The following is a 22,575-nucleotide window of genomic DNA, read 5'->3' as shown; positions in this document are numbered from 1 at the left end:
AAGAAGGGAGAGAGCCACAGGCACACTTTGATCCAGAGCCCTGGTAAGTTCCTGCTCCACACATGCTGTGGCAATGAGAAGCAAAGGAACCCAGAGCTTTTTGTGCTGCCAGTGTCACTGCACTGGGGTCAAGGGATGGGAACACGCAGCCCTTGTGCTGGGGCTGAGCTGCTCTACCCAGTACTGGTGGCCGCCATCCCAGCTGGTTTTGCTTGTCCTGGTTCCCTGACAGCTGGGGCCCTGGGCAGAGCCCTGAGAGCCTGGTCTGCCCCCAGGGAAGGAGAAGGAGCCCCTGGAGAAGCTGTACCGGGTGGGGATGCTACTGCTGCTGCTGCTGCTGCTGCTGCTGCTGCTGGAGACAGTGAGGGTGACATCAGGGATGACAAGCTCTTCCTCAGCCTGGCCACTGGAGGCTGAAGGTGATGCACTTTGATTCTGGCACCTTCTTCAAAGCCAAACTCCACAGGGAATTTGCGGGTGAGTCCCCACCCGGGGAAATTCTGCCAGATTTGGGCATGGCCCAGCCTGGCTGGGAACCAAAGGCTCCCCCTTTGCTGGGGCAGATGCAACTCATTCTTCAGTCGGCTGCCCAGCTGCTTTTGGCAGGGCTGGGAGGAGGGGCTGGGGTGGGTACGAAATGGGAGTGGGCTCCTGGCCCTGCCAACAGCCCCCAGCACCCACTGTGCCCAGGGCTGGGGCTGGGGCTGGGGCAGCCAGCCCGACACAAACCAACCCCCATGGTGGGAGCAGAGGTGGGGCTCCAGAACCTGTGCACAGCTGCTTTGCTGTGCAGGCAAGGAAGGGCTTGGGCTGCTCCACTGCCCTTGTTTGCTTTGGGGTCACCATGATTTTGGGGAGCAGTGCAGGGGGGAAGAGAGAAAGTGTGGGCTTCCCTCGCCAGTGGGTGGGTTTTTCCTTGGCATGCAGGGGTTGGGCTTTCCTCAAGGCTCTGACAGACATAGGAGTTTTTAGCGTTTTTCTTGTTTTCCCTTTTTGAATCTAATCTCTTTTCAATAATGTGTTGTTTCTTTTCCCGAGGAAGCGTTGCAGGTGGTCCAGTGTGGATGGGGAAGTGCTTGGGAGCAGCTGTGGCGTGGATGGGCCGTGCCCTTGGAGAAGGCTGAGGCCATGGTTTGGGAGCAGCTTTTCTTGCAGCCGTGGCTGGCGTGAGGTGGGTCCCTGTGTGCTTGGCAGGGTGGGATCAGAGCTTTTGGGAGCTGGCAGCGAGCACAGGAGCATCCTGCTCTGGGCAGCTGCTGAGGGCTGGATGTGCCGTGGCTGGCTGCAGGCTGGGCACATGTCCTGCCCTCCTGCTCTGTGCCAAAGGCAGCAGGGATGGGCAGCTCTGGGCACAGCTCTGGGCACAGCCAGCATGGCCTGGGCACCGCAGGCCTTGGCACAAGGGCACAGGAGCCCTCAGCTGACGGGCGGTTTCTGCTTTCTCTCCTTGCAGCCGGGCTCTGCGGGTGCTGAGGCTGCTCTGGGCTCTGCCAGGGCTCTGCTGGGCTCAGCCCTGGGCCCAGCTGGGCTGGCTCTGCCCTCACATTGCTCTGACAGCTCTGCATCAGACGAGCCCGTTGCGAGCACAGCGCCTGAGCTTTCTGCTTTGGTAGGTGAGTGAGACTGTGCTGCAGGCCCAGAGATTGCAGCTGGGGACACACATCCAATTGGCAAGGACCCAAACTCTCCACAGTCCCGGTTGAACACCTGGATCTGCACAGGGTGTTTTGTCTGTCCCATTATTCCTTCTTTATTGTCTGGAATTGTGCAATTGCACTTTGTTCATCCTCTGGCAGTGCCACGAGTGGGCCAAAGCTGGCGAGTGGGCCGTGCTCCTGAGGCAGTGCAGTCTGGAGCTGGTGGATGGAGAATTGCCCTTCTGCACTTCCAAACCAGAGCAAAAAGCTGTCAGTGGGACTTTGTATCTCTAAGAAATCCCTGACAGTTTCAAAGGAAATGTGCAGCTCATTCCCAAGCGTAGAAGGAAGGTAATCTTCTAAAGGATTTGGGCTTTGACAGAGTTTCCATTCCCAATCCTGCTTGGAGCTGGAAGGGCACAAAGCAATTTCCTCTTGCTTCGACCACAATTTCAAATACCAATGTTGGAAACAAAGCCCAAAATCTTTTAAAAGGCTACTGAGGTCAGTAAGATGGATCCATGCCATCAGCACATTTACAATGTAAATGACTTTTTAAAAAGATCATTTACCTCTTAATGCAAATAATGTAACTTTGCATTTATGTTTTGGTTTTTTCACTGGCATGTTATGTTTTTTCACTAACACTTGGATTTTATTCTTATCTTTTACAATTTACCTAGTTTTTTTTTTTTCTTTTTTTTCCCTTTCAGTAGAAAACATGTCCTACAGAAGAAATGTCCTTTGCTCCTGATTCCCGTGTGGAGCAGCTCCCTTCCTGCTGGCTGAGCTGCTCAGGCAGAGCCCGGCAGCTCCTGGCCCTGCAGGGCTGAGGCTTTTCCCCGTTGCTGGGCACAGACTGATGGAGCAGCACTGCTGAACACAGGCACACAGAGGGAGCAGCAGCAGCTGCCTTTGGCCACCTGAGGCTCCAAGGCCCAAATTCTGAGCAGCCAGGGCTGGAAGAGACTGGCAGGATCTGATCCCTGACTCTGGGCAGACAGGGCTGCACAAATGACTCCGCAGCAGCAGCAGCAGATGGAGTTGACTTTGAGCACAGCCCCTGCCCCTCTTCCCTCCCGTGTCACAGCAGCCTGAGGCACCTGGGAGCCCCCAGTGCCAGCAGGGACTGGAGATGGCAGCCCTGGGCTCCTGGAGGCTGTGCAAGGAACGGAGCTGGGCACTCCCTGTCCATGGGGAGCTTCCAGATGGAAAAGGCTGCTGTACCCAGGCAGCTGCAAGGGCACAGAAAGGAGGCTCTGGAGCACTGGATCTGTGCCAGTGCCACAGTCCTGGGCAGCAGCCAGCGAGCCCTGGGGGAACAGAGGGCACAGCAAGAGGGACAGAAGCAGGCAAGGGCAGAGACTGGAGAGAGCCAGGCCCAGGAGCAGGAACAGCTGCTGCATTGCACTCTTGGAGAAAGCTCTTGGCTGGTTCAAAGCAGTGAAAGGCGTGAAGGGCAGAGAGGAGGCCACAGCAAACAATGCTCGTGTTTGCACAGCCTCCCCTCTCCGTGTCCCAGAAGGAATTGCATGGACTGTGTTCTTCTCTCCGAGCCGTCTCGTTCAGCATAAGCAGCTCAGCACCAGGAGCTGAAGGAGCTGAAGCCTCAGGCCACAGGAGCTGGGCAAGAGGGAACTTTTGGAGCAAAGGAATGCTGCTAAAATAGCCCCAGCTGAATGCTGTGGATAGAATCATGGAATCACAGAATCCTTTCTGTTGGAAAAGCCCTCTGAGCTCACCCAGTGCAGCCACTCACCCATCAGTGCCAAGCCCAGCAGTAAACCACGTCCCTGAAGTGCCAAGGCCTGGACACCAGCCCTGAGTGAGGCCTGGACAGCAGGCCCTGAGCCAAAGGTGGCCTCTGGATGAACCTTCCAAGCAAAGGTTCTCTTTGTATCTGCTCCCTGATGAAAGATGCATGGTCATTAGCAGTGTGATAGATGTAGCCACTCATTAGTGAAACATGTATTGACCTTTGTGTATTTAGAAGCCAGACAAGGCCATGAAATCTGACATCTGGCCTTGTTTGGGGCTGTATGGTCAAAGTCAGCTCCCTTGGTTCCTCCTTGAGCTGAGGCTGAGGGTAAATGCTGCTGGATCTTTCTTAATCACTGCAGGCAATCTTTGGTGGGGATGGTTGGGTGCATTGCTGAGCTGCTCCTTTTGTGATTCTTTGCTGCTCTGAACTGCAGGAAATGACACTGATTCCTTAAGTTGGAGTCTGTGTCTTTGGTGCTGACCCTGCCCACTGGTAAAACAAAACTGGCACAGTCTGGCCAGATCCCAACAAAATGTCACTTGTTCAATGTAAATGTGAGGAATCAGTCCCATCAGAAATTCCCAGATGGGAAGCCCTTCCCTGGAGTTCCCTGGCTCTGGAGTGGGCTGAGGTTGGATCCCTGTGTGGGCAGTGGGCAGTCAGGTAAAAGAAGCTGCACCCCTGGATGTCTTCAAATGCATCCAAAAATTGCACATGGAAAAGGAAAAGACCTTGTGGGTTTGGGCAGACAAAGATGAATTTGTTGTGAGTACATAGGAAACAGTATCTTCAGAAGAAACAATTATGGTTGGAATGCTCCCACATGGAGCAAGAGAAGAAGGTTTTAATCTTGAGCTCAGACGCATTTGTGCAAGTGAAATATCTATATACGTAATAATTATATATGTATTTATAGTATAATAATACCTCAATATATCTATTTTTATATATTTATTTATGTCTGTATCTATCTATATTTCTATATCACTATGTATAAAATTATATAATAATGTGAAATAGTGCTGACAATACTAATTTGGTAGCTTTGGCTGCTCAGGGATGAAACACTAAATACCCTACAAAACAGGATTGGCCAGGACCCTAATGTCAGCGGTCAACCTTTTGAGATTGTATACAATGAAAAAGGGAGAAAGGGAGGAAATTGGCTGTTTTTACAGGGTTTGCTGATACTGTAATGCAGAGTGCTTTGTCTGTTCCTGTGAAAAATACAGTGATTTTGCCTGCAGGGTTTTTCATGTACCAGATTATGCACAAGCTGCAGGATTGGTTAAAAGGGTGAAGGGGTTGTTAAAAGAGCAGTTGAAAAAATGAGGAGATGGGAACCTTTGCCCATGGAGAACCCATCTCCCAGATGTGCTCCATGCCCTTCACAATGGCCCACTGGGGAAATGGAAACCCCCTGGCTGTGCACGGCTGCCCCCAATTTGCAAATCCAGCCATGGGCAGTGAGACTTGGGCTGCCTGGGAAATTGTTCTGGCTGTGATGGCCCCTGGCAGGGCCAGCCCAGAGGCTGCAGGGCTGGGCCTTCATGCATTGGAATTCATTAGGAAAAAATTAAAGCAAATGAGAGCTGTCAATTCTGAAACAGGAATTCAGATTCCTCCAGGACACTTTGCTTTGGTAACTGCTCCCTTGGAGCTTGGCCTTGCAAAGTGTTCCTGTCATGGCAGGAGGAATTGAGGCAGAATATCAAGGAGAAATTACATTAATTCTGTAAACAATACCAAACAAGATTGGATTATTCAACCCCATGACGGGGTAGCACAATTATTGATCTTGCAATTTTAAGAACGATTGTGAAAAAAGGAGATCCAGCTCCAGTCACCACCGTTTGTGGAGATAAAGGGTTTGGATCCAGCAGCCCTAATAATGGAGCCAGAGTGTGGGTCCTGAGGCCAAATGGCCCTCCCAAGGCAGCTGAAGGAGCAGCTCCTAGGAAAGACAACTCTGAGTCCTGAAACCTGGGCAGGAACAAAGGGAATGTGTCCCTGCAGCCAAGGATTCTATGTGAGAACAAGTAGATCTGCCAGGAGATTGTTTTACACATCCTGCCAGACCAGATCTCCCTGTTTGCCCCAAGGGCCCCTTTGGAAAATGCTCTGATCCACCCGGCTCAGTGTGAAGGCTGCTGTGACACTGAGGGACTTGCACAGGAATTCCATCCAGGAGCCTAGGTGCCCCTCAGGGACTGGGACCCGGCCCCTTCCAGCCAAAGGGGAAAGGGCCCCCCAGGCCTTGTTAGCCACAGACAGCATGGTAAAGCTGAACAGCAAAGGGCCTGGGGGCATTATTCTGGAATTAAAAAGGTGCCAGCTCCATGGACAACAGAATTCTTGTTCCTAACTCGAATGAGATTGAAAAAAAAGAATGAAGAATGGTGTCACTAAAGTACTCCTGATGTCTGTAAGGTGTACATTGATAGTCAGCCAGAATCTTTGTCTGCCACAAACACCTCTGGTGTTTCACCAAGGGATTGGTCATCAAAATGTAATGATGGCTTATGATGGATTGCTGAGCTTCTTTTGTAATTCTTTGCTAATGATGATGTGCTTTGCTGAGCTTATCCTTTTGTAAATCTCTGCAGCTGTGCATGATATAAATGACACAATTCCTTAAGTTGGTGTCTGTGTCTTTGGTAGTGTCCCTGCCCACTGGTGATACAGGGCCCCTTCTTGCCTAAGTGTTACCTGGGAAGGCAAAAGCCCTCACTCCAAAATTCCCCCCTTCCTCCCTGTTCCCCCCTTCACACCCTGAGCATGATGTGCTCTGGTCTGGGGTATGCCCAGGGTCAGTTGGGGTCCCCTGTCCTGGCTGTGTCCCCTGCCCAGCTCCCCCGCAGCTCCAGCCCCTCCCCAGCGTGGCTGGACGAGGGGCAGGACAGGCCTTGGCTGTGCTGCAGCTCAGCAAGAACAAAACCATCTCTGCGTGCTCAGCCCTGCGCTCAGCACCCGGCCCAGCAGTGTCTCAGTGCCAGGGGCTGTGCCCTCAGTCCCTGCCAGGGGTTTCCATGGCAACTGCCAGACCAGGTGATCCAGGTGTCCCCCCAGTGCCGGTTGCCATGGAAACAGTGCCCAGCCCCGCCCCTTTCTGTCTGGCTGACCTGGCCTTTGGCCCTGGCAGTGCCGGTGGCTGCTGGTTCCTGGTGCCTTAGCAGCCAGCGCGGCACAGGGCAGGTGGCCATGGCACAGCCCCCAGCAAGGGATCCCCTCTGGCTCTGGGCACTGACACCAGCCAGCCCTGAGCAAGAGCCCAGGGCAGCTTTCCATGGCCACCAACCACCACAACGGGGCCGGGCATTGGTTGCCATGGCACCAAACCAAGGAATGGGTCCCCATGGCCGTTGCCATGGCACCTGGTGGCACCAATTCCAGGTACAATTGTCACTGTAATTGTACCTGGAACAGCCCTGGCACCGCTTTGTCCCAGGGTTGCCATGGCAGCCGAGGACAGCAACAGCTCTGCAGGCGAGTGGCCATGGAACCTGGCTTCAGAAATGGCTCCTTGGGCTGGTTTCCAAGGAAACCTGAACTGATGGGGGTTGCCATGGGACCCAAACCCAGCAGTGGGGTCATTGCAGTGTCCATGACAACAGTCCCTTGCAATGGCACCACTGCGTGTTGGGATGATGATCCACCCTCAGAGCTGGCCCAGGGCAGGTCTGGAGAGCTCCTGGTGGCAGCTTGGGCTTGGCACACACTTGAGGAGGATGTCTGTTTGCAATGGGGAAACTGAGGAGTTTTAGATTGCTTCAAAAATCAAAGAAGGAAAATCCCTCTTTGGCTGTGTGCAGCCACTTCTCCAAGCAAAGCAGGTTCCAGGTGAGTGAGGAGAGACACAATGGGCGTGGGGAAAGTGGAGCAAGGTTGTCCACACTGGCTCAGAGCTCAAGGCACCGCTTCTCTGAGCAGACCAGACCTCCTTAGGAGAGTCCCTGGATCAATATCAGTCACTGAATGCTGCAATCACCTCTTGTGTAATAGGAACAGCAATAAAAGACACCCTTTAAAATAGGGCTACATATTTCCTGGAAGCTCTTTGAACTATTAGTCCATAACTGTCAAAGGAAAACTTCCTAATGAACTACACTGGAGCAGAGGGAAATCAAGGCAGAGCCAGGGTTTGTCAGGACGTGCTTGATCCTCATGAGCCTCACTGTGCATTTGGAGTGAGCCATTGAACCTCAGGGCCTGGGAGGAGATTGCACAAACCTTGCCAGGAGTCAAAGGCAGAGGAAACACCCAAAGTGTCTCCAGGCATTCATGGCTCCCACTGAGGTTCCTCCCACAGGCTCCTCATGGACTCCTTGGAGGAGAGAATTGGTGGCCAGGATGGCACAAAAACCTCTCAGACAGTGTGGAAAGGAAAATCCAAAGCACCTTCAACACCTTGAGTCTCAAAGCATTAATGAGCCCCACTGAGTGTCAGTACAAAGCTCTCCAGGGACTAATTAACGCAGATATTTGGGGCCATGATTGTACAAACCTCTCCCAGAGTCTGAATCCAAAGGGAAACACCAAGTACATTAAAAGAACTGAAGTAACTTGAAGCATTAATGAGCCCCACTGAGTGGTGTTACTGAGAAAGCCTCTGCAGGGACTAATTACAACACATAATTGGAGGCCATGGCTGCACAAAGCTCTCAGAGTTTCCAAGGCAAAAGCAAAACCCAAAGCCCTTTCAAAAACCGGCAGGCCCTGCAGGGAGCATTAAGGAGCCCCCAGAGCCATTCCTGAGCAAGGCTCCCCAGGGACTCCTTCCAGCAGATCCTTGAGGCCACTGGGATGTGGGCTGGGGGGGGATGCTAAGTGCAGGACAAGGGGCTGTCAGTGCCCAGCCTGGCTGGGGCTGTGCCAGGAGGCCCCAATGCCTCAGGACAAGGTGTCTCCTCACAGCCCTTGGTGGCACAGACCCTGCTGCTGCTGTGCTCCAGGGCACCAAGAACTGGCTTCTCTTTGTCCCCACCTGTCAGCACTGCCTGCAGATCTCTGATCTGCCTGGGGCCTGGGGACACTTTCTCTGTCCTGTCTCTGTACACGACAGTACAAGAAACTTCAGTGTTTCAATAGAACTGAGTTCTTGAAGGTTCTTGAGGGTTCTGTGACATCACATAGCTGGCTGTGACATCACAGAGCAGGGTGTGGGGCCATAGAGCAGTGTCTGCCATCATAGAGGGTGGCTCTGAGGCATCAGAGAATGGGTTGTGACATCACCTGGTGGCTGTGTAACATCATAGAGGAGGCTGTGACATCACAGAACAGATTGTGACATCACAGGGTGACTTTGTGACATCAGTCTTCTGCGATGTCACAGCACTGCTGTAATCACAGGGTGACATAGAGTTGGCTCTGTGACGTCACAGGGTCAGTGTGATATCACAGGGTCAGTGTGACATCACAGGGGCTGTGTGACATCATGGGGGCAGTGTGACATCACAGGTGCTGTATGACATCACAGGGGCTGTGTGAGGTCACTGGGGAGGTCACTGTGCCGTGGCCCCCCTCACAGTTCCCCCAGAGCAGTCCAACCCTGCTCGTGCACAGCGGGGTCCCCTGTCCCCCCGGGTCCCCCTGCCCCCGGCCCCGCAGCCTCCCCCAGAGGATGTTCCACGAGATCGACCCCAGAGCCTGAATCGGGGCCGGGGGGCCGGGCCCTGGGGGTGGCACAGGGACACCTGGGCAGCATCTCCGTGTCCCCCAGGCCAGAGCCTGGGCCAGGGCTCCTTCACCCTGGTACCAACGAGGCCTTGGGAGCGCTGAAAAAATCCCCAGCAAGGGAGCAGCAAAAAAACAGATTTAATATTAACCAACAGCAGCACAAAGTTCCTTGGCAAGAGTCACTCTGCTCCTGACTGGGCACTTCAGGCACACCAAGGAAACAAAGGAACAACAAAACCAAACAGAATCCAGGCAATCAAACCAGAAATTAACCTAGAAGTGTCCCTGTGTGTGTGTGTGTGACACAAGGACAGCAAGGGCAAGGATAAAAGGAACACGGCCTGAAAGCTTAACAGACCTCAAACTTAACAGGACTTTACTAATACATTAACCTTAACTGATACTTTCAACCTCACAGTTTAGCAAAAGAGCAGAGTATAACAGCATGTAACCTAACTTAAACCTATGACTTCGCAATTTAACAGAGGAATAACACTTAACAATATTGAACTTAACATATAACTTAGACTAAAGGTAACCGCTTAGCAAAAGCAAACTTCTCAGCAGCATTTAACTTCATTTAGGCCTTGTGATTTTACCTTCCCTACAGGCCTGACTGGCTCAGCTATCCAAGGCACTCAAACCCCTCACAGAGCAGCATTTCTGCCACATTTTCCCAGCACAGGCACTCCTGTGTACACACAGACACCAAGAGTCAGTGCAAGGCACCTGTGAGAAATTTCCCTGAGGGCAGGAAATGCTCACTGTGGATCTTTGGTATCTCCCCAGCAGGCAAAGGGCTGAGCCTGGAGGAGTGGAGGGATCGGCCCAGGCTCCATCGTTGTTCAGGATCCCCGAGTGCAGCAAACGGGAGAGCTCCTGGCTAGGAGAGGCCCCACTCAGAGGGAGTCGCTGGCCCAGGAGAGCTCCAAGGGCTCCTTTTGGAGCGCTGTTTGCAGGGCCCCAAGGAGGAGCTTCAGTCCCAGCAATGGCTCATCCTGGCCGCACTTGGCACCAACAGCTTTCTTTGGCAGTGTGAGAACAGGGATGTTGTGCCACTGAGGGAACAAAAACAGTTCCCAAGGCTGCTCCTACAGAAACCAGGAGCTGGTTGGGCAGCAGCAGTGCCTGGAGCAGACAGTGTTTGTGATGAGCTGCAGAGGAGCTGAGCCCAGGGGCTGTTGGCCAAGGCCGAGGCCCAAGGAGCATTTCTGAGCTGGCAGGGCGGCCTGAGAAGGGGAGGGGGAATGCAGCAGCACAGGGCCCATGGAACCAAAGGACCATTGTGACATGGTGGGGCCCTGTAAGACCAAGGGACTATTGTGACACTGTGGGGCCCTGTGAGACCAAGGGACCACTGTGACACTGTGGGGCCCTGTGAGACCAAGGGACCATTGTGACACTGTGGGGCCCTGTGAGACAAAGGGACCATTGTGACACTGTGGGGCCTCATGGAATCATGGAGACCACTGTGACATTGCTGGGCCTCATGGAACCAAGGGAATTGTAGTGATACTTTGTGATCCATGAATGTAGGGATCATTGTGACACTGGCAGGCCCCATCAAACCAAGGGTCCACTGTGACTCTGTGGAGCCTCATGGAACCAGTGAGACCATTGTGACCCTGGGGTTCCTTACAGAACCAAGAGGACCATTGTGATACTGTGGGGCCTTGTGAAACCAAGAGGCCTTTGTGACACTGCAGGGCTGCATGGAACCAACCATTGTGACATTGTGGGGCCTTGTGTCATAATTGGTCCCTTGTGACACTGTTGACCCAAAGGAGAACATTGTGACACTAGAAACTCCCAGGGTCCAAAGGGCCGTTGTGACATTTCAGGGCTCATGGAACAGAGGAGTCACCTGATATTGTGGGGCCTGGAGAGCTACTGAGACCGTTGTGACACTGCAAAGCCTCATGGATTCGTTGGGACCATTGTGACACCACTGGGCCTTATGAAGCATAGGGACAACTGTGACAATGCTGGACTTCATTGAACCAAGGGTCCATTGTGACACTGCAGGTCTTCTTGTAATCAACAGGCGATTGTGCCTGACTGGTCCAGATGACCTTGGCACATTAAGAGTCTCCTCATTTGCTATGGAAATACTGGGGCTCTGTGCTTTCCTTCTCATGGAAAAGAACTGGCCTTCTCCTCCAGACACCCATGGCCAGAATTGGGATTTCACCTCCAAAATTCCATTTATCCAGAGATTGTTCCAATAGGAAGATTGTCAGGACAAATCTGGCTGGTAATGGTTTCACAAGGGTCACCTTTCATCTCTCCCCAAAACTCTGGGGAAGGCTCTGTGCTTTCCTTCCTTTGGGAAAGAACTGTCCTTCTAGTCCAGGTGTCCATGTCCAAGATTGGGATTTCACCTCCAACATTCCCTGTTGTAAGAGACTGGAGATTGTTGGCTGAAAACATTTTGTCAGGGGTGGGGGGGAGGAAGGGGCAGGTCCAGCCCTGCCTGGCCCTGGAACCCCAGCCCTGCCCTGCCCTGGAACCCCAATCCCCCCAGAGCCTCTATCCCATCCCAGGCAGGGCTTTCCCAGCCACATTCCACACTCCATTTCCCAGCTGGAGCCACTGGTGCCTCTGAGTTGTGCTGCCCCAGCCCCAGGGATGCTCTTCTTGTCTGCCCATTCCCCCACGGTCTCTGGGCCGGGATGGCCTCAGTGGGGGCTGCTGACATCCTCAGCACCTTGGAGGCTGCTGCTGAATTTCACTGCTCCAGAGGCTTGTTCAGCCTTCAGCTCTTCAGTGCAGGAATTCAGTGTCCCAGGGCTCATTAACATTCAGAACACCTTAACAAGCCAAGCCTCTGGGAATAATTTGATTTTAATTTTCAAATCTTTTGTGGTTAATTAGATGAATTCCAGGAGTCTATTCAAGGTGAATAGATTCTATTTTAAAAGACAGTGAGAAAAGATTACTTAGGCCAAATTTAGGGGGTTTTCCCTGTCAATTTATTGGTATGTGCTATCTCCAGCTGACACTGAATCCAAGTACCTCCTCATGCAATTTGAATAGATATGAAAATCAAGACCCTTGGTGGCTGACAGTGAATCAGACTCTGTCCCTACACCCACCCCACCATTTCCCCATCCAAGCCCTGGCACTCAGAGCAGCCTTGTGCAAATCTGAGCTCCCTCCAGCCCAGGCTGCACCTGCAGCTTTCAGCTCCTTGGCTCCAGCTCCCACCTGCTTTCCTTGGAGAAGGAGCTGCCCGAGACACAGAGGGCTGTTCATTTATTGTCAGCCAACAAAGCCAAGGGAAGGCACAGCTCCATCAAATGCAAAAGTCATTTCTCTGCTGGATATTAAATCCACTTTCCACAGCAGACATTCTCAGAGCAGTGGAAAACACCTTCTGTGCCCAGCACAGATCTCAAGGTCCCCCCATACCCTCCCTGCCTAGATTCTGCCCAGATTTTCTCTTTGCACACACAAGTCACAGGCTGAAGTCAGGAGCTCCCTCCATGCCCAGAGGGAGGAAAAAAATGAAAGGGGATGAAGATTTCTCCTGTGCAGAGCCCCTGCAGTGGGAACCACAACTTATCAGGTTTGTGTCCTTTGGGCTCAGGAACTGGTGACATTCAGGGGCACAGAAGGGTTTCTTGCCAAAAAACCACAATTTGAACAGGATACAGTTTAACATTGCAGCAAACAGAGTTCTCCATGATGTCCCAGCAGCATCTGACCTGTCCACCATCCCCAGGGGATTTCTGTACAGGAACAGTTTTAGACAAAGACATAAGAAAAGGCAGTTCTGTGATAGATATAAACACAATAAAGATGTTGATTATTGATATATTTATTTGCACTTCAGAATGATTGGGCAACTTCCTGCAGCTCAAAGCATGAAGCCAGTCAGTTGAGAGGCACTTGAATGACCAGAGAGCATCTGGAGGAGGAAATCTGGGAGCAATGGGAAGCATAAATATCCAGCTTGTCTAGTGAAGAGATGTCCTTAGACATGGCCATTTCAATAGGAGAGCTTGAAACCCCAAATGGAAAAGAGAGATTTATATAATAGAATGAATACTGGTGACACCAGTAGAAGGCAAGATCAGTATTTCTTCTCCTGCTATCTGTACACCTCCAGAAAAACCCTGTTCCTGGTGGGAAAACTTTGCCAATTCTTAACAGTACTCAAATGACCCAGATGATAAAGTTTTGCCTGTATATGATGAAACTAACAGGTATTAAAAGCTGTGCCCCTTTCCAGGCAGACATCAGCTATGTGCCCGTGAAAAGGCAGGGCCACTTGTACCCTGTGGTACCCAGCTGGGATTGCATCACTCCAAGAGCACCTGAGGGAAAGCAGAGCACGTTGTAAGCTGCAGGTCCCTGACAACCCCACAGGGCTCCTCACCCATCAACATCTGCTCTGTTCCAGTCTGAAACAGGGCTCAGCACGGTGCCGGGATCATCAGAGAGCTGAGGTGTGTGCTGGAATTCAATGCCCTCCCCATCTCTCAGCAGCCCTGCATTTCCCTCCTGCAGCCTTGGTCTCCAGCACAGCCATGGAGGCTCTTTGGGCTCTGGACTGTTGCTGCAGCACTCAAGGGCAGCTGAGCTCTGCCTTTGGCACAGTCAGGCCTGGCCAGCACAGGCCATGCTCAGCAATTGCTTGTGTGTGCCTGGCCTTGCTGTCAGCCCCGGCAGCGGCTGCGTGGCCCCTTTGTGGCCCTGTGCTGGCCCAGCCATGGTGGCTCAGCCCCTGTGCAGGCCCAGCCCAGGCCAGGAGTGTTGCGGCTGGGAACGGCCCCTGTGCCATGGTGCCCACAGCAGCCTTTGGGCTCTGTGCCCCATGGCCTCCCTGCTGGGCAGCCTCTGCCAGCTCCTGCAGAGCCCCTGGCACCTGTGGGGCTGCACAGACAGCCCTGCCCCGGGCTCTGCCGGCCTCTGGGCCAGCAGAGAGGCAGCCAGGTCTGGCCATGGCTGGGAACAGGCCCTGAGCCCCACAGGAGGATGGAGCTGGGCCACAGCCAAACTCAGCCCAGGCCAAAGCTGGGCTCAGCAGCCAGGGCTGCCAATGCATGGGCACAGAGGCTGGTGCTGGCAAATGTCCTTGGCCCCCTCCCTGCTCTGTCCATGCCACCAAGGGCACAGAACAGCCTCCTCTCTGGGCCACTTGCCTGTTTGCAATTCCTTGCACAGGCACTGGCCCTGCCCCACAAGGCCTGGCCTGAGTCCTGCCCCTGCACGCTCAGCCAGGCTGAGATGGACACTGATGGTTTCTGGGCCAGGCTCTCTGAGTCCAGCCCAGCTCCCTTCAAACTCTGCCAGCTGCCCTGAGCTCTGGTCAGCACAAGAGCCTCTCCCCAGCCCAGCCCATCCAGCTCTGGCCCCACAGCTCTGCTCAGGCCAGGCTGCTCTGGCCACTGCCCCACGGCCTCAGGCCCTGGCAAGGGCACAGCAGCAGCTGCAGTTGCCACAGGACTCAGCCTCAGCCATGGGGGAAGGTTCTTGGCCAAGGCCAAAGGAAGCTCCCTGGCTGCCCTGCTCCCCTTTGCCTGAGGTGCTGAGAGCTCTGCATCCCCTGCTGCCATCCCATCTGCCCAGGGCAGCACAAGAGCTGCGGCCTTGGGGCCCTCAAGAGCTGCTCCTGCTCCAGGCCCAGGGCCCATGCCAAAGCTGGGGCAGCCAAAAAGCTGTGCCCATTTCTGTTCATTTCTGCCCTGATGGGGATGGGTTCTCAGCCACTTGGAGGTTGATGATGAATTTTATTTCTCCAGAGGCCTCTTTTTTCTTGAGGTCTTCCGTTCAGAAATTCAATGTAAAAGGCTAATAAATATTTGTTCCAAACACACCTGAACAAGAAAAGCCCTTGGAAATAATAAAAGTGGTTTTTGGTTAATTAGACAGATTTCAGAAGTCTATTTAATGTGAATATACTGTATTTAAAACAATGCAGAGAGAATTGTTTTTTCCTGTTTTCTTATTTTGTTCATAGATTGATATCAGCAATGTCCAATTGATATTGATCCCCAGCACCTCTTCATGCAGTTTGAACAGATATGAAAATCCAGACCCTTCATGGCTGACAATCAATCACACTTTGTCTCTATCTCCTCCCCACCATTTCCCTCATCCAACCCCTGGCACTCAGAGCAGCTGAGGAATGGAGTCACATCCAGGGCTGTCCCCAGGGCTCAGAACTGGGACTAGGTCAGTTCAATCTCTTTATTGCTGATATGGATGAGGCCATCGAGAGTACCCTCCGTCAGTTCCCAGGTGAGCCCAAGCTGGGTGGGAGTGTGGCTTTGCTGGAGGGCAGGAAGCTCTGCAGATAGATCTGGACAGGATGGAGCCATAGGCCCAGGACAATTGGATGAGGTTCACCACAGCCAAGGGCCGGGTCCTACCCTGGGCTTACAACCACCCCAAATCCCTGGCCCTACCCTGCCCCTGATCCCCACAGCCTGTCCGGTTTCCTTCATCCCTGCATTGCCAGGGACTTTGTGGGATAAGGGAGCTCTGCTCTGGCTATGGAGGGAGGTCCAAGTGATACCACTGGAGTGGGAACCACAACTCATCACTTTTGTGTCTTTTGGGGGGTTTGGAACTGGTGACACTTTGAGGCACAGAAAATTTCTCTTCATGGCAAACAGGCCCCAGTTGAACAGGACACCATTTCATAACAATCACAATCCTCCCTGAGATATGTGCAATGTTCCAGCAGCATCTGATGAGTCCACCATTCACAGGTGATTTCCATACTAAAATTAATTTCAGACAAAAGAACAATTAAGTTCTTGTATCAGGATGCTCGTCCTGGAGTGGGTGCCAAACAGCTCCAACAATTCCTGATTTGAAAAGCTGTCAGTGGTGGATGGAGATGGGAGGTCAGGCTGCTCTTGGTGTTGAGGAAATGCTGAAAGCAGCCTGACTCATTTCATCTCCTCATGCCCTGGCTGATCTCCCCTCTTTCCCCTTCCACCCATTGGCTTTTTTCTCCCACCAGCCCCCCTGTGAAGAGCCTGCCTCTGTGTTCTCCATCCCCTCCTCGCTGGCACTGCCAGGCTGGGATGAGGAGCCCCTCGGCCTTCCCTGCTCTGGGCTGGACAAGCCCAGCTCCCTCAGCCTCTGCTCACAGCCCAATGGCTCCAGCCCCACCTTGGAGGCCCTTCCCAGACCCCGCTCCAGCTGCCAGACATCTTTCCTAGCCTGGGGAACCCAAACCAGGCCACAGTGACCTGGATAATCCCTGTCCTTTATGTCCTGGTCACACAGCCCTGGCCCCTTGTCCCCATGTCAGGCTCTGGGGTGGGTCCTATGGAACATCCTTTGGTGGAGGCTGTGGCTCCAGGTGGGCCGGAGGGATCCTGGGGGACAGGGACCCAGCTGGGCATGAACAGCATTGGACTTGTTGGGAGAAACTGTGAGGGGGAGCTGGAGTGGAGTGACCAACCCAGTGACCTGACACAGCCCTGCTGGGATGTCACACAGCCCCTCTGTGATGTCACAACCAGCTCTGTGATGTCACAGCCCATTCTCTAATGTCACACAGCTGGTCTCTGATGTTACAGCCAAATCTGTGATGTCACAGTCGGCTCTGGAATGTCAGACCTCTGCCCTGTCACAGCTGGCTCTGTGATGTCACAGAGGCAGTATATGATGTCATAGCTGCTCAAACACCTTACCTAACCCACTTTGTGATGTCATAGCCTCATCTGTGACCTCATGTTACCATATGATATATTGTCTACGCCAGGTGAGTTGACACCTGGAGCTTGTTCTCCAAAGCCCCAGGCCTATGGAAACCACACAATGCCCATTGTGTGAGAAGGGGAACTGGATGTCCACCAGCCTCAGTTTTCTGCTAGCTCAGCAAGGCCTGCCAGAACATTGGGGTCCACAACCACCAGAGACCACCCCAGGACAGAAGAACACATGGGTAAGGGGAGGGGAAATATGTGAATGATTTTGGGGAAATGATTATCATATATAGGTTTAGTTTAGGACAATGAATGAATAAATGTGCAAAATACAGAAAATAAACAGAAACTTTCCTGCACTCAGCATGCACAGCTTTGGGAGGAGCTATCCCCCATGCATCCAGCTGAATAAAGAATGCTGCTTCTTAATGCTGCATTGGTGTTAAGGAGTTTTCTGTTTTACCAAATTTTTGGTGACACTCACACTGCCAAGGAAAGCTCTGTCTGCTGCTGTTCACAAACAGAGAAGGGCTGGTGGCAGATGTGGGGCTCGGAGGCTGCCTGGGGCAGTGACCATGAAATAATCAAGTTTTCAATGTTCTGTGAAAGAAGGAGGGACAGCAACAAAACTTCTACACGGGAATTAGGAAGGGCAGACTTTGGCCTGTTTAGGATGCAGATTTGGGGAGTACCAAATCAGGTACCGGTTCTTTTAAAGAGAAAGAGCCCTTAAAATCAAAAAGGTTCAGGAAGGACCGACACAGTTCAAGAAAACAATTTTAAAGGGGAAGGAACAGCCTGTAGCAGGGAGCCAAAAAATGATCCTAGTGAGGATAATTACTGGCCTTGCTGCCCATGGAGCTTTTGTGAGAACTCAGGGGTAAAAAGGACTGGCAATGCAGGAAGTGTTTAAGGATGTCCAATGATTATCTGAAAGAAAATTAGAGAGGTGAAAGTTCAATGAGAACTTAACCTGGCCCATCCTTTAAAAAAAAAGTTTGTGAAAAAGCACATAAAGCAAAAGGAGGGAGAAGGAGAACCTCTACTCTTTATTGATTGTAGTGGGCAATATAGTAACTAAAGATAAGGGAAAAGCAGAGCTACTTAACAGCATGTTTGTCTCAGTTTACAATATTAGGACAGGTTGTCCTGAGGAGAAGTGTTCTTCTGAGCTGGTAGATGGGTACAGGGCAGAGAACAGACCCCTAGAATCCAAGAGGAAGCAGCTGGTGACCTGCTGAGCAACTCAGATGCTCACAGGTGTCTCTGGGAGCAGATGGGATCCATCCTAGGGGGATGAGGGAGCTGGTGGATGAGCTCCCCAAGTTGCTCTCCATCATTCACCATCAGTGCTGGCTCACCAGGGAGGTCCCAGGGGACTGGAGGTGCCAATGTGAGCCCATCCCCAAGAAGGGCTGGAAGGAGGAGCTGGGGAACTCCAGGCCTGTCAGCCTGACCTGGGTGCCCAGCAAGGTTATGGAACAGATCACCTTGAGTGCCATCACAAGGCACCCATGGGATGGCCGAGGGATCACAGCCAGCCAGCGTGGATTTCAATGCCTGCATGGAATGGTCTGGATGAGGGGATTGTGTCCAAGATCAGCAAATTTGCAGATGACACCAAACTGGGTGTGAGTGTGGATCTGCTGGTGGATAGGAGGGCTCTGCAGAGGGCGCTGGACAGGCTGGATCCAGGGCCCAAATTCAACAAGGTGAGGTTGAACAAGACCAAGTGCTGGGTCCTGCACTTTGGCCACAACAACCCCTGCAGCTCTACAGGCTGGGGACAGAGGGGCTGGAGAGTGGCTAGGCAGAAAGGGACCTGCAGGGAGTGAGGGACAGCAGGCTGGACATGAGCCAGCAGTGTGTCCAGGTGGGAAAGAAGGCCAATGGCTCCTGGCCTGGATCAGGAATGGTGTGGCCAGCAGGAGCAGGGCAGGGATTCTTCCCCTGTGCTCAGAAATGGTGAGGCCACACCTCGAGTGCTTGTCCAGTTCTGGGCCCCCAATTTAGGAAAGCCATGGAGGGGCTGGAGCGTGTCCAGAGAAGGGCAACAAGGCTGGGGAGGGGTCTGGAACACAAGTCCTGTGAGGAGCAGCTGAGGGAGCTGGGGTTGTTTATCCTGGAGAAGAGGAGGCTCAGGGGAAACGAGGTGCTGTCATGACACAGGTTGGATCTCATGATCTCCAATGAGATGATCCTGGAGATGATCTCCAGGATGACCTGGAGATCAGCCAGCCTGGCCTGACTGATTCTGTGATTCTCTGAAAGCACCCTTGTAGCAGTTGCAGGATGAGCCCTGGGCCTCCTCTTCAGAAGCTGCAGCAGCCCAGGTCCCTCAGCTTCTCCTGCCAGCCCCAAAGCCCATCCTGTCAGTCCTGCAGAGCCTCTGCAGCCCTTCCTCACTGCCCAGAACAGGGAGCCCCAGAGCCAGACACAGCAGCCCAGATGTGCCCCCCTGGCCTGGGGTGCCTCTGGCAAGTGTTGGGAAATTTAGGTGACTAGAGACTGCAAAAATACAAAGCCGTGGCTAATTCCAAGTTTTGCACCTGCTAGATAGTGTGTCCTTGGGCCTAGCTGTAGTAGGATAACAAAGAGTAAAAGAGACATGAGAAAAGAGAGATGTAACCCCTAAGGAATGAGGAAGAGTTCATGGTATAGTTTAACCAATAGATTGCTTGGCTTACAGAATATTCATAAGATTATTATTTACTCTCTAAGTGTTTGATGCTTTCTTTAATAAACTGGACCTGTGATGAACCATCTGGTGTCCTGATCCCCTTCCTACGACAGGCAAGGGAGCAGCACCAGGCACTGCAGGAGCCTGCAGACAAATCCTGAAGTCACACCAGGACAAAAGACAAAGGTGAAGCCAAGGAAATGCTCTGGGCTGCTTGGGGGTGGCTGCCAGGCAGCCCTGGCTCTGAGCAACAGCAGCTGCAGTGGGACAGGAAACTCCCAGCTGATGGGAACAAACTTTCTGGTGGTGTCCTCCAGCCCTTGCTGGCCCCAGGGGCTGATGGCATTTGTGCTCCCTCAGGTTCATGTCCCCACAGCAACAGCATGGGGGTGCTCCCCCTGCTCTGTGCAATGCAAACAGGGGCTGCTGAGCCAGTGCTGCTGTGTCTGTGCCTGAAAGGATGGGGCACCTGTGTGAGCTGGGAGAGAGGCCAGGGCTGCAGAGGGGGGATGTTGTTGGCAGCTCCATCAGGACGCTCTGGGGCCCTGCCCTGGGCTGTGCAGTGCACTGGGGATGGATCAGCCCCTGCTCTGCTGCTCCTTCCCGTCTCCCCCAGGGCCCTTGCAGAGCCCCAGCCATGCTGTTTGCCCTCAGCCTGCCCACGGCCAGCCTGGGGCTGCTCATGGGGATTTCTGTGCTGAGCATTGGACTGGGTGTGTTCTTAAGAGAGCCTGGGCAAGGAGCCTGGAGCCCCCAGGGCCTCGGTTGAGGCGTTAGCGCTGCCCCAGCAATGCCCATGGCCTGTCCCTGCTGCAGCCCCGGCACTGCCACCCCCAGGGCTGTGCCCGGCCCCGAGAGCACTCAGGCCCTGCAGCAACACCAGGGCCACCAGGGCAGCGGGGCAGGGCCACGGCAGCAGCACTGGCAACACCAATTGCTGCTGCTGCTGCTGGGCACAGCTGCTGTGCCAGCACTGATCTGCCCCCAGCTCTGCACACAGACATTGCTGCTGCAGCTCCCAAGAGGCAACTAAAGGGCATCTCTGCAGAAAACTTTACTGGGAGATCCTTTAGTTAATTTAAAGCCACCTAGAGTGCAGCCCCTCATTGACAGTCTGTGTCCACAGGGAAGGTGGAGAGAAACAAAATGAGAATTGGTACAAACAATGACATTTCTTTGTGAACAATATGAATACCTAAAACAAGGGAAAAAATATCACCACAACCAAACCAACAAGAAGTATCAAAGATCACTTTTATTACAAGTGTTATGCAGAAATTGGCCAGCAGTTTAATGTTTCTGAAACCATCCAGTCAACAGTCTCCACACTGCAGCCTTGAGCTCCTGGTTCCTCAGGCTATAGATGAGGGGGTTCAGGGCTGGAGGCACCACCGAGTACAGAACAGACAGGGCCAGATCCAGGGATGGGGAGGACATGGAGGGGGGCTTCAGGTGAGCAAACAATGCAGTGCTGAGGAATAGGGAGACCACAGCCAGGTGAGGGAAGCAGGTGGAAAAGGCTTTGTGCCTTCCCTGCTCAGAGGGGATCCTCAGCACAGCCCTGAAAATCTGAGTGTAGGAGAAAACAATGAACACAAAACAGCCAAATACTAAACAGGCACTTACTGCAATGGGACCAAATTCCCTGAGGTAGGATTTGGCGCAGGAGAGCTTGAGGATCTGCGGTATTTCACAGAAGAACTGGCCCAGGGCATTGCCATGGCACAGGGGCAGTGAAAATGTATTGGCTGTGTGCATCAGTGAATAGAGAAAGGCACTGGCCCAGGCAGCTGCTGCCATGTGGGCACAAGCTCTGCTGCCCAGGAGGGTCCCGTAGTGCAGGGGATTGCAGATGGACACGTAGCGGTCGTAGCACATGACAGTCAGGAGGGAAAGCTCTGTTGTTCCACAGAAAACAAAAAAAAATAGCTGTGCAGCACATTTTGCATAAGAGATGGTTTTAATGCCCCAGAGGGAATTGTGCATGGCTTTGGGGACAGTGGTGCAGATGGAGCCCAGGTCGCTGAGGGCCAGGTTGAGCAGGAAGAAGAACATGGGTGTGTGCAGGTGGTGGCTGTAGGCTACGGCGCTGATGATGAGGCCGTTGCCCAGGAGGGCAGCCAGGGAGATGCCCAGCAAGAGGCAGAAGTGCAGGAGCTGCAGCTGCCGCGTGTCTGCCAATGCCAGCAGGAGGAAATGGCTGATGGAGCTGCTGTTGGACATTTGCTGTGGCTGCACATGGGGACCTGTTCATGGATAAAGGACAGTGAAGAGTTATAAGAGATACCTGTAAGCAAAATCAAAGCCATTTCCCATACACCCTCCTCTGTAACCCACACGTACATGCTTCTCTGTTTCAGAGTTCTGAGGTTTTCTTTTTAAGCTGCCCCCATGTCTCTCCTGCTATTCTAGGATATCAGAAACCCTTAGCATGCCCTTGGTATAACAGAGTGAGTTCCCTGAGGCACGATAATGAGTGGAGACTGGAGGGAGATGGTCACACTTGATTGTGTTTTGAGTTTATCTCGGCTTTCTCTTTTCCTAAATGGAGGATATGCTCATTCCTAAGTTTTTTGTAAAGATAACGTGATCTTTGCTGAGAGCAGATGGATCCACCAAAGCCCAGTTCCACATTTTTAGCCAAGGACTCACGATGCTCATTTCACCAACCCAACAGCATTTTCAGTGTCACAACACCTCTGCCTTTCCACATCAATCTTACAACTCAGAGATGCTCTAGGACAGGTTTGCACCCTGGATTGGAGCTCCCAGCTTGGACTGAAATCTCAGGGAGTCTTCCAAGTGTCCTTATGATGGCCTTGGATGGAGGAAGATGCAGCTCTTTCCCTGGCTGCACTGACAGCATTGCCCAGAGCCGGGTGCTGGGGACAGCATCACCCTGAGCCAGCTGTGCCCCCTGCCAGAGCCCCCAGTGCCAGGCAGCTGCTCCCAGCCCTGTGCTCTGCAGAAGGAACTGGGCCCGGGGCTGCAGAGCTGCCCCACGGCTCTGCTGCAGCTCTGCCTGCACAGGAGGGGCTGCACGCCTTGGAGTCCCAGCCCTGAGGGCAGAGGCTTGGCTGGGGCACAGGAGGGAGGGGGCTTGTTCCGAGGGAAGGGCTGCACTGGAGGGGGTCCTGTGGGCATCTCTAA

General features: G+C 53.0%; 1 protein-coding gene across 1 annotated transcript; it reads right to left on the bottom strand.

Moving 5' to 3' along the window:
- Positions 1–20,715: 20,715 nt before the first annotated feature.
- Positions 20,716–21,648, bottom strand: LOC132076926 (olfactory receptor 14I1-like). The gene has a single exon (XM_059478348.1). It carries the CDS (start codon positions 21,646–21,648, stop codon positions 20,716–20,718), a length of 933 nt encoding a protein of 310 aa, XP_059334331.1.
- Positions 21,649–22,575: the final 927 nt, after the last annotated feature.

Source organism: Ammospiza nelsoni, chromosome 9, assembly GCF_027579445.1.
Source record: "Ammospiza nelsoni isolate bAmmNel1 chromosome 9, bAmmNel1.pri, whole genome shotgun sequence".
Taxonomy (NCBI): Eukaryota; Metazoa; Chordata; class Aves; order Passeriformes; family Passerellidae; genus Ammospiza; species Ammospiza nelsoni.
This window is presented reverse-complemented; position numbering and strand designations above follow the sequence as displayed.